Source organism: Natator depressus, chromosome 17, assembly GCF_965152275.1.
Source record: "Natator depressus isolate rNatDep1 chromosome 17, rNatDep2.hap1, whole genome shotgun sequence".
NCBI classification, from domain to species: Eukaryota; Metazoa; Chordata; order Testudines; family Cheloniidae; genus Natator; species Natator depressus.
This window is the reverse complement of record NC_134250.1, coordinates 8,206,486-8,218,610: the sequence shown is the minus strand read 5'-3', so window position 1 is coordinate 8,218,610 and position 12,125 is coordinate 8,206,486. Positions and strand designations below refer to the sequence as shown.

General features: G+C 48.0%; 1 protein-coding gene across 4 annotated transcripts in view; it reads left to right on the top strand.

Annotated features, from left to right (window-relative positions):
- Positions 1-867: 867 nt before the first annotated feature.
- Positions 868-12,125, top strand: part of HNF1B (HNF1 homeobox B) — a 61,062-nt gene continuing 49,804 nt past the window's right edge. For 3 of the 4 annotated variants that reach the window (XM_074974948.1, XM_074974947.1, XM_074974949.1), the window contains exon 1: positions 1,045-1,401. In XM_074974948.1, the coding sequence (XP_074831049.1) occupies positions 1,058-1,401 (344 nt within the window). In that variant the 5' untranslated portion in view covers positions 1,045-1,057. Of the gene's footprint in view, positions 877-1,044; positions 1,402-12,125 lie in introns of those variants that run through there. The other variant, XM_074974950.1, reaches the window with a different exon arrangement.

Here is a 12,125-nt window from a genome sequence, read left to right as displayed (position 1 = left end):
CGGCTACAGCAACGATACTCGTAATAATCCCAGTGACAAAAATCTGCGCAGGTGAAGACCTAATATACACGAATATAAACCACTCCCTTTGTTTTTTTCTCTTCCTCTGGGTTTTTAAAGTTCTTGTTTCTAACTCCTACATTTGATTCCTCTTCCAATACCCCCATGAAAGGACGTGAGAAGGGAAAGTCCTGCTCTGCAGAACGAGACAGTGGGTTTGGTCTGCTTGCGCTTTTTCTTTTTAATGCAAACGCTTCGATGTTGTTTCTGTTAACAAGCTCCGACCCTCCCTCAGACACCAAATCCACATGAAAATACCAATGAAACCGAAAAGCCAAACGCAATCTTCCCCCTTGATTTTAATGGGTATATTTTGCAGACTCCCTTTCATCTGGGTTTCTTTCACAATCTGACCTGCCACCCCGCACCACGCCACCACTCTCCCATCTCACCTTTCCTGGGGCAGGTAAAGAGCTCAGTTGAGCGGCTGGGGCTTTGGGTTGTTTTAAAGAGCTTTGAGTTGTTTTGCTCGAATTTACCTAATTCCTCCTCCTGGCCTCCCAAGCCGCAGCGCTGCTGCAGAAGCCTGGAGCTGGTGCACTTGAGGCTGGCTGCCTCCTTGCCCAACAAGTCCAAAGTTCAGCTAAAGTTTGGCTGATAAAAACAGAACCAATCAAAAGGTTTCGGCCACCCCTATAAACACAACGAACTCCGTCAAACCCAGGCCCAGAGCAGCAGCTCTTCTTTTCTCTTCCCCCCCCCCGCCCCAAACCCTTTACCCACTAGCCCCCTTTCCATTTGCATCCTGCAGGAATGACTCTCCCTTCCCACTGATTTGCATATCTTATATTGCCTAATGGAGGAGATCATGGCAAGGTAGAGGTCTGCAGAGCCCTCTCAAAGGAGATTCACCAGTGCACGGAGGAGGAGCAGGTGTCTGGGGCTCACGGGGGGAATCCAAGACTTTGGGGTGTTTTTTAACCTACCTTCCCTCCCCCCACCCCACCCCTACCCTACCCCCCCCTCCCCTTCTCTCTCTCTCTCCCCTCCTGGTAAAATGGTGTCCAAGCTCAGCTCTCTGCAGCAGGAACTTCTGAGCGCTCTTCTCAGCTCCGGAGCCACCAAGGAGGCGTTGATCCAAGCCCTGGACGACATGGTGCCCACCACCAGCTTCGGGGTGAAGCTGGAAAACCTGCCCCTGTCCCCAGGCAGCGGGACGGAGGCGGACAGCAAGCCCGTCTTCCACACCCTCACCAACGGCCACAGCAAGGGCAAGCTGTCCGGGGACGAGGGCTCCGAGGACGGGGACGACTTCGACACCCCGCAGATCCTCCGGGAGTTGCAGGCGCTCAACACGGAGGAGGCCGTGGAGCAAAGAGCGGAGGTGGATCGGATGATCAGGTACAAACGGGGCTCCCTCTTCTCCCCCCCCCCATATGCCTGCTGCCAAAGGCCCAGGTGGGATGTAGTCCCCTTGCTTTTCTGCCCCCTCCCCGGACTCTTAAACCCAGGTCACTCCAGCCCCTGGGAACCTGCCCTTCATGGTTCCCCCTCACGCAGGTAACTAGAGAATCGATTTCTAACCGCGTGTAAATGCAGCAGGAGACCCCGCGCCTGCCAGGTCACTTTCTGCCCTCCCCGCCCCGCGCTCCTGGCGTGCTGAGCCCCGGGCTCGGGCCCAGAGAGGGCACGTGTAAATCAGTAAATCGGAGTGGGGCTTTTTTTGTTTCTGTTTTTTTTTTTAATGCTGAATTCCATGAAATTCTGCTCCTTTGAACTCCACTTTGTCCGAGCGGCTGTCTGCGCCCATCCGCGGTTGCTGGGCGCCTCAAACTAAACTTTAAAAAGGAAGGAAAATCGACCCGAGGAAGTGGCGATTGGCTTGGTTGTGTTTTAAAAACTGGATTTGAAAGAGTCTCTTAAAAACCCGCTCCCGCTCCTATTTCACACCTCGCTTTGAAACCACACTCGAGCAGCCCCATACCGTGTAGCTAACCAGTAAGGTGCGGATCCTGGGATTCTTTTCCTTCCCAGTGGATTCGCGGTGGGGTTGGGAAATTTGAGGATGGAATTAAATAGAAAATAAAAACGGACTCTGCGCAGATCCGCGCACTTCCGAGCGAGCCCCGCTGGGACGTTGGCTAACGAGGAATAAAACTTTGGAGTAACTTTTCGCGTTGAGAGCCGATTCCTTGCCTGGAGCCGGGGGATGTTGATCAAACGCTGCGACGCTTCCCCGAGCTCTGTTGCCCTGACAAGGTAGTTAGTTAGTTAGTTACTAATTATCCACGTCGTTCATTGTTTCTTTTTCTTTAGCAAAATATCAACTAACCCCAACCCGGCCCTTTACTAACCCCAGGGACTCGAACACACCAGGAAAGTCTCTAGCTGAAGGCTGCCGTGTCTTAGCGTAGAAGCGAGCAGAGAAAATACTTTTCAGGCCGCTGGTAACTTTTTTACTCTTTTTATTCTGATGCCTAATTAATTTAGCATAATTTAGCCCTTGCTAAAAACCAGCGGAAACAGCCAGACCGACCCGTGTAAGGAACGAATCCGGGTGGCAGGGCGCATTGGCGGCTCGCAGTGGGTTTTAGGGGCTGGTGTGGTTTCGAAGCGTTGCCAGTTTGGGCACTTGCTAACTGGAGCAGGGGATTTCTGTGCAAAGCGGGGCTGCTCTCGGAGGGAAGCAGCGAGCGAACCGGGGCCCTTCTCTCTCCGCGGGGCGGGGAGAGTTGGACCCAGCGGCGGCTGCCCACTTCTGGGCCGCGCTGGCGCTTGTTGCACTGAGAGCTGGCGAGGGGGGTTAAAGCCGCTTTGGGAGGGCCCGTCCCGGGCGTTACCTGCACCCTAGCGCCCGGAGCAACCCGAGAGCCGCCCGCGGGCTGCCCCCTTCCCTCCGCGCGCTCCGGGGCAACCCCAACCGGCCGCACGTGGAGCTGGGGGGGGTTATTAATTTATGTCTATAAATCATCAACCAAAAGATACACACGGGGCTGCGCTGGGGCTGCGGGGAGAGGCGGGTTATTCATTGGCGAAGCTGTAAACCTGGGGGGGGGGGGCAGACAAAAACCCCAGGCGCGGGTGTTTTGGGTTTTTGTTTTTGTTTTGTTTTGTTTTTGGCCTTCTCTTATATAAATAAACACGCCCCGGAGCTGCCGGGCGGCTCCTCCAGCGCCGGGCTCGCCTCAAAGGGTGCCCAGGAAAGGAGCGAGCCCGGCCGGGGAGGGCCCGGTCCCTGAGCCCAGCTCCGGCCGCTGCCAGGCGAAGGAAGGGGTGAGAGGGGAAGGGCCGGGTCGGGACTCGCTGGGGGGAGGGATCGAGCTGATTTAACCCCCCCCCCCAGCCCTGCAAGCGGTGCCGCTGCCCCAGCCTGGCCGCTGTGCGGGCACCGCGTGTCCCTGGCGAGCCTGGGGCCAGCGGGGCGCCCAGGGGCAGAGAGTGGGGCGCTGCCCTCTGACTATGGGGGCGGGGAGGATATCAAGGCCATGGGGGACCTGGGGCGGGGGTCCTGCCTGCGGGTGGGGGCGGAACCCCCCCCGCACAGCCAGGTATCCTCAGCAGAAGCCCGCTGGGACTGAGGCCGTCGGGGACCGGGGAGCGCTGCGGTCCCAGAGCGGGACATGCACTCCCGTAAGGCAGCGAAAGCCCCTGCCCCTCCGCCTAAGGGGGGGAGAGGCAGAGGGGAAATGCACGGAGCCTCCCTCCTATTTGTGTCTAAATCGGGTATTTCTAATGCACCCCGCTGTAGTCCCCAAAACCTACAGATTGCACGTCTAGTTACCTTGATTTAAATAATACAGAGCCTCCAGGAGCCCTAACCCTGAATAACCATACAGCATAACTCCAGCAGCATGCAGTCAATCTATCAGACAGGGATTCACCGACAAAGCTCCTTTGCACCCCTCCGGAAACACCCTCAGCTCTCTCCACACCCTCTATCTATAATGGACTATAATGCTCTGTGTAGGTGTATCTGCCCCCCCCCTGTTGTTTTGTGGTCCTTTGTGGGGCCCCAGTCTGGGCCCCTATTGTGCTCGGCACAGGGCTTGTATGTCATCTGCAGACACTTTACAATCTGTACATCTGAGACAATGGGGGGGGGGGGAGAAGAAGGCCGATTAGTTTAATAGTCCCTTAAAAATGACTCCGCTCAGACACTGGTGAAGATGCATTGATCAGAACAGAACATTTCCCTGTAGTGTTCAGGGTGTTTTCCAGGAGATTTGCACTCCCTGTCTTCATTTGCCTTGGTGTGCTCTCCTGCCCTTTGGTCCCTGGGATTCTCTCAGCACTCTGGCTGGAGAGGCCAGGTGTGTGACAGTCCACCCCACACTCCTCTCAGCTGTTCATTACACCTGTCTCTTATGGTGTGCCCTCTTCTGAAGTAGGTGAAGGTCTGAATTCTGCCCCCTTTCCCCAGTGACACCTGTGTAACTCCCCTAAAGCTGGTAGGTTTGCTTGGACAATAACTCTGGGCAGAATTTTGCCCTTTCAGTTCAAAGCTTGCCTCCAGCGCAAACAAGATCCACTCACTGTGCAGCAGCAGCCAAAAAGCGAACAGAATGTTGGGAATCGTTAAGAGAGGGATAGAGAATAAGACAGAAAATACCATATTGCCTCTATGTAAATCCATGGTAGGCCCACATCTTGACTACTGCATGCAGATGTGGTCGCCCCATTTCAAAAAAGAGATATTGGAATTGGAAAAGGTTTCAGAAAAGGGCAACAAAAATGATTAGGGGTATGGAACGGCGGCCATATGAGGTGAGATTAATAAAACTGGGACTTTTCAGCTTGGAAAAGAGATGACTAAGGGAGGAGATATGATTGAGGTCTATAAAATCATGACTGGTGTGCAGAAAGTATATAAGGAAGTGTTATTTATTCCTTCTCAGAACACAAGAACTAGAGGCTACCAAATGAAATTAATAGGCAGCAGGTTTAAAACAAACAAAATGAAGTATTTTTTCACATAATGCACAGTCAACCTGTGGAACTCCTTGCTAGAGGATGTTGTGAAGGCCAAGACTATAACAGGGTTCAAAAAAGAACTACATAAATTCATGGAGGATAGGTCAATCAATGGCTATTAGCCAGGATGGGCAGGGATGGTGTCCCTAGCCTCTGTTTGCCAGAAGCTGGGAATGGGTGACAGGGGATGGATCACTTGATTACCTGTTCTGTTCATTCCCTCTGGAGCACTTGGCATTGGTCACTGTCAGAAGACAGGATACTGGGCTAGACGGACTTTGGTCTGACCCAGTATGGCTGTTCTTAAGATCAGGCACACTTCCCTGAGGAAGTTCTTTTGCAAAGAACTCCCAGTTTGCTTTAAGCGGAGCCTTTGTGGTCTTGGTCATGTAGGTACCAGTGACATAGGGAAAGATAGGAGAGAGGTCCTGGAGGCCAAACTTACGATTTGGTAACAGATTAAAATCCAGGACCTCCATGGTGGTATTCTCTGAAATGCTCCCAGTTCCGCATGCAGGGCCAGTTAGACGGGCAGAATTGCAGGGTCTTGATGTGCGGATGAGATTATGGCGTTGGGAGGAGGGATTTAAGTTTATTAGGAACTGGGGAACCTGTTGGGAAAGGAGGAGCCTATACAGGACCTAGATTGCTAGCATGTAAAATTCAAAAGGTTGTAGAGGAGTTTCTAAACTAAGGGCTGGGGGAAAGCCAACAGGTTGGAGGAGCACATGGTTAGGACAAACGCATCCCTTAGTTGGGGACTTATTAAAGGGGAGATTTTATAACCCGGTAAAGAGGAGAGGATAGAAGTTGATAAAGTACAGGTGGGAATTGAAGGGAAACAGTCAAACAAAAAAGAGCCCCAATCAATTACATCACATAAAGGCAGATAACTAAATATTGACACAGTTTGTAAGTGTTTGTATATAAATGCAAGAAGTCTAAATGGGGATATTGATATAATTAGCATCACAGAAACTTGGTAGAATGACGATAACCAATGGGACATGGTAATACCAGGGTACACATTATATTGGAATGACTGAGTAGGTTGCTTTGGGGTGGGAGTGGCACTATATGTGAAAGAAAGCCTAGAATCAAATATAGTAAAAATCTTCAAATGAATCACATGGTACCACAGAATCTCTCTGGCTAGAAACGTTTGAATAATAGGAGGAGGAAGCGGTAGAAGTACACTGCCAACCACCTGACCCTCATGGTGACTGTGAAACGCTCAGGGAGATTAGAGGGGCTATAAAAACAAAACCTCCAATATTAATGGGGGATTTCAACTCTCCCAGTAGTGACTAGGAACATGTCACATCAGGATGGGATGCAGAGATTAAGTTTCTAGACACCATTAATGACTGCTTCTTGAAGCACCTAGACCTGGAACCCAAAAGGGGAGAGGCAATTTTTGATTTAGTCCTACGTGGTTCACAGGTTCTGCTCCAAGAAGTGAATACAGCTGAACCGCTCTGTAACAGCGACCATAATGTAATTGAATTTAACATCCATGTAGGGGGGGAAATACCAAAGCAACCCATTCCAATGGCCTTTAACTTCAAAAAGGGGAACTACACACAAATGAGGAGGCTAGTTAAATGGAACTTAAAAGGAACAGTCACAAGAGTAAAATGCCTGAAAGCAGCATGGAAACTTTTTAAAAACACCATAATGGAGGCTGAAACAACATACATACCTCTAACAATAATTAATAATAAATATTTAAGTACCTCATGAGCAGGAAGCCTGCCAAACAATCAGTGGGACCACGGGATGATTGCAGTGCTACAGGAGCACTCAAAGGAAGAACTGTCTGTTGAAGAGAAGCTAAATGAATTCTTTGATTTGTTCTTCACTGCAGAGAATGTGAGGGAGATTCCCACACCTGAGCCATTATGACAAATCTGAGGAACAGTCCCAGTTTTGAGGTGTCAATAGAGGAGATTTTGGAACAAATTTTTAAATTGAACAGTAGTAAGTCACTGGGACCAAGTGGTATTGACCCAAGAGTGCTGAAGGAATTCTGATATGAAATTGCAGACCTACTAACAGTGTTCTGTAACCTGTCAATTAAATCAGCCTCTGTACCAGATGGCTGGTGGATAACTAATGTAATGCCAATTTTTAAGATCCTGGCAATTACAGGCTGGCAAGCCTAACTTCAGTACTAAGCAAATTGGTTCAACCATAGTAAAGAAGAGAATTATCAGACATTTAGATGAACAGGATATGTTAGGGAAGAGTCACATGGTTTTTTGTAAAGGGAAACCATGCCTCCCCAATCTATTAGAATTCTTTGAGGATGTCAACAAATATGTGGACAAGGGTGTTTCAGTGGATACAGCGTACTTGGACTTCCAGAAAGCCTTTGGCAAAGTTCCTCAGCAAATGCTTTGAAGCAAAGTAAAGAGGGATGGATCAGTAACTGGTTAAAAGACAGAAAACAAAGGGTAGGAGTAAATGGTTAGTTTTCACAGCGGATAGAGATAAATAGCAGGTATCTGTACTGGGACCAGTGCTGTTCAACATATTCATAAATGATCTGGAGAAAAAATTAAACAGTTAGGTGCCAAATTTTTTGAAGATATGAAATTACTGAAGATAAGTCCAAAGCAAACTGCAAAGAGTTATGAAGGGATCTCACAAAACTGGGTGATTGAATTTCATCTGCCAGTTTGTTGCCCAATGTTGATAAATGCAAAGTAATGCACACTGGAAAACCATAATCCTAACTATACATACAAAATGACGGGGTCTAAATTAGCTGTTACCACTCAAGAAAGAGATCTTGGAGTCACTGTGGAGAGTTCTCTGAAAACATCTGCTCGATGTGCAGCAGCAGTCAAAAAGCGAACAGAACGTTAGGAACCATCAGGAAAGAGATAAATAAGACAGTAAATGTAATGCCACTATATAAATCCATGGTACCCCACACCTTGAATACTGAGTGCACGTCTGGTTCCCCCAACTCAAAAAAGATAGATTAGAAATTGGGAAAAGTACAGAGAAGGGCAACAAAAACGATTCTGGGTGTGGAACAGCTTCCATGCGAGGCGACATTAAAAAGACTGGGGCCGTTCAGCTTGGAAAAGAGATGACGGGGGGGACGGACATGAGAGAGGTCTATAAAATCATGAGCAGTGTGGAGAAAACGAATACAGAAGAGTGTTGTTCACCCCTTCACATAGCACAAGAACCAGGAGTCACCCACTGCAATGAATAGGCAGCAGGTTTAAAGCGAGCAAAAGGAAGTACTTCACATAGTGTACCACCTGTGAAACTCATTCCCAGGGGATGTTGTGAAGGCCAAAAGTATAACTGGGTTCAAAACTGAACTAGCTGAGTTCATGGAGGACAGATCTATCAATAACTGTTCGCCAAGATGGTCAGGGATGCAGCCCCATGCTCTGTGTGTCCCTAAGCCTCTGGCTGCCAGAAGCTGGGACTGGAAGACAGGAGATGGATCACTCGATAGATTGTCCTGTTCTTTTCATTCCCTTTGAAGCATCTGGCACCAGCCACTGCTGGAAGGACACTGGGCTACATGGGTCTGACCCAGTATGGCTGCTCATACGTACTTGGAGAGGGAGCTGGGGTATAAGAATAAGTAACCATTTCAGTTATGCTGAACTAAATCCATCCCTGCTGTGATTCCATTGACTTCGACTGGGTTTTGCCTAAGGCGTTGTAATAGTCACCCCGCCACCTTTGGTCAGAGAATAATAGTTTCTGGCACAATCCCCGCTGTGCCTTCTTCTGTGTGGCCCCTTCTGGATAGTGCAGCCACATCTACCAGGCTCCTATTCTATCCAAATGTAAATCCTCTTAAAGACCCACTTCTTCCATGCTGCTTACAGTGACTTTGGCTTACCCATATCTAAATTGCCTTTTGCTGTTTGACTTCCCTTGTCTTCGGCCTACTTGTCCATTTGTGATTGTGAGCTCTGTGGAGCAGAGATTGTCCTTGAGAGTTGGGATGGTGCACAGCACATGGCTGGGGCTATCCTCAGTAAATAATAATAATTAATAATTAATGATGACTGTTGAATGACTCCGGCTAAGAGGGACATGTGACTGCTACATGCAAACAATAGGAATTCGCTCTATGCACTCTGCTGCTGAGGTGCGCAAAAATCCACCTATAACTGGAAGGTGAGGTGAGAAATGGCTGGCAAAATATCTGCTGGTGTAGAGGCAGCCTTTCGATGTAGTATAAATAAGTCTGTTTAAAATAAAAGGGTAAGGGTTGACTGAACATCACACACCTTAGGAGCTTTTAAGCCTTTGCGTGTGTACCAAGAGATACAGATTAGATAGACGGTCTATGCAGAGAGCCTGGTTTATAATCCAAGAGTATAAATTCTTGGCATATTTCTCTGAGGATGTTGTCAAGAGATTTATTTACCTCTTTTCAAGGCTGGAGTGGGGGGACGGGGGTGAGAGAGGGAGGGAATCCTTGGAAAGAAGCTTCATGTGACCTCAACAATGCAACTTAGCTATGAACAGGCAACCTCCACTCAGAAGACTAGGCATTGTTTTAGAAAATCCCTGGTTTGGGTCATGCATTCACAGACAAATTATTGTTAGTTAGGGATGAACTTCCAGTGACGTCAATAGGAGGAGTTGGATGGACAAGGAACGCAGGATCAGGCCCATTATCTGCTTTGAGAAAACCATGGAATGCTACGCACGTGGAGGGAGTTAAGGTCCAGATTCGTGGTGGGGGGTCAAGATGTTCCGTTCACACCAGCTGAAGATCGGGCTCCGAAAATCTAGCTTAATTTAGTATGAAGTTAACCAGTTTCTCTTAGAAATGCTGAGTTACTCTATTTTAGTAACTTTATTGTTCAGTAATTTTATAAAGTCATTCATCTGAGATAAGCCAATGACAGCCAAAGAAAATCCGTACACAGATTGGAAGCAGTGTGGTCTGTCTAGTGGGTAGAGCACTGGATTGGGACTCAGGAGATCTGGGTTCCTATTCCTGGCTCTGGCCTTTTGTGTGACCATGGGCAAATCACTTCCCCGCCCTGTGTTTGTTTCCCCTTTTGTAAGATGGGAATAGTGATACTGCCCTCCTTTTATAAAGCAGTTTGAGATGGATGGATGAAAAGTGTAATATAAGAGTGTATATATGAGTCACCTCCTGCTCTCTTCGTCATCTTCCCAGGTAACAGGAAAGCAATGAAACCTTCTTGCCTCTTACAGTAGCCGTGGCTTTTATAGATAATTCTCTGTATAATCTTGAATGCTCTTCGCCTTTGGTAAATAGAACCCAGCTCTTAAAATGATGAGCTCTTTAAGAATCTTTAAATAAATATGTGCGATAAAATGATTCCTCTAGAGGAACACAGAAGCAAGGGAGGGCAAGTCTTGTGAGCCAGACGTTCAATTTCCAGCAACGACCAACCACATCAAGAATAGAGGCTGTGACCAGAGTAGTTTACAGTTTTTCTGGATCTCTGTGTACCTGTAATCCCCGTGCAGAGTGGGAAAGACCTGGCTAGATTAATGTGGATTTGCAACCAAGACAGACTGCTGCTGGATCACCTTGATCATACAGGGAGAGAGGTGACCCATAACAAAGGTATAAATTGGGGAGAGCCAGCACTATCTGAACTTTGATAATAGGAACCCTTCGGGACTCAGTCTTCCCATAGCTAGGGGTAGTTGTGATGACAGCACAGAGCCAGGCAGAACTGCACAATAATCTGTAGGGAATAATTGACTGAATAGATTTCTTTCTCTTCGTAAGAAATTCCCCCCTTCCCCCGATGTATTCACCATTCCAAATTCTTCACTGAACACTTTCCACAAATGATCCTTGGTTGGTAGGGTGTTTTTTGTTTGTTTGCTTGCTCGTTTGTTTGTTTTGCAAGCATTTCATTTAGGGTGTTCAACATTTGAGATATTTTGGCTAGTGCTGACTGGAGGCAGGTCGTGTAGCATTGTTTCTGTTCACTGGCTGGATTAGTGTAACCCTTAAAATCCGGTCTGTGGAGGTGGTAAAGTTCCAAACTCACTTTCTGAAAAAAGTCTCTAATACTGGCTTAAAGCTTACTGCTTAGGTGAATATTTCCGCCAGTCTACTCGCTTGCTACACTATAAATGGAACGTGATGTAGACACAGCTGGGGCAAGTCAGTTATTATCGTCTTTAATTCAAGTGTCTATTCCTGTAAGAGATTTGGGGGGAATGTGTCATCTCTGTTGATGAAGTATAAGAAATGTGAGGATGTCATCCAAATTAGGGATGATAAGCGCAGGACAAATACCTCTGTAGGAGGAGGATGGGAGGCAGTCCTGGTCCTGATTGTCTTGCCCACTGATTTCATTGGCTCCACTTGCAGATAATACAAATCAGATTTGACTCTACAATTTTTATGTTGGGGGAATGGGGCAGCTCGGTTTTCTGTACCGTGAATGAAGATTTCCCCAGATGGTCTGGACCTGGAACTCTGTCACAACCCTAATGTAACGGTGTTTGCTACAGTTAAGTGTTTGCAGGATTGACCCTGTAAGCACATGAGTAACTCAACTTATGGGAATAGTTCAATTGAACGGTGCTTCCCTGCTCAGGTTTTTATAGGTTTGAGGACATGGCATGAAATATAGAGCAGCAGTTTTCAACCGGGAGACTGGGGCTCCCTGGGGGGGCCGTGAGCAGGTTTCAGGGGGTCTGCCAAGCAGAGGTGGCATTAGACTTAATGGAACCCAGGGCAGAAAGTTCAAGCCCCGCCATGTAAGCCTGGGGCCCTGAGCCCCACTACCTGGGGCTGAAGCTGAAGCCTGAGCAACTTAGTTTTGCGGGGCTCCCTATGGCATGGGGCCCCAGGCAATTGCCATGCTTGCTACCCCCTGATGCTGGCTCTGGCTTTTAATCTACTGGATATGCAGAAAAACAGTTGTTGTGGCATCAGGGGGTCATGAAGTTTTTATAGCATGTTGGTGGGGGAGAGGGGGACTCAGAAAGAAAAAGGACCCCCGATGTAGAGCAAAGTCAGTAAGTTCTGAAAACTCACAATTACGGTAATTACAGTTGCCGGTCAATGAGACGCCACTCTCAAGCCACCTTATATATGTTCTGGGTCTTTCTGTATTTCTATACATGAGTCTTTCGATATTTCACTGATGTGTGGATTGTCTCCG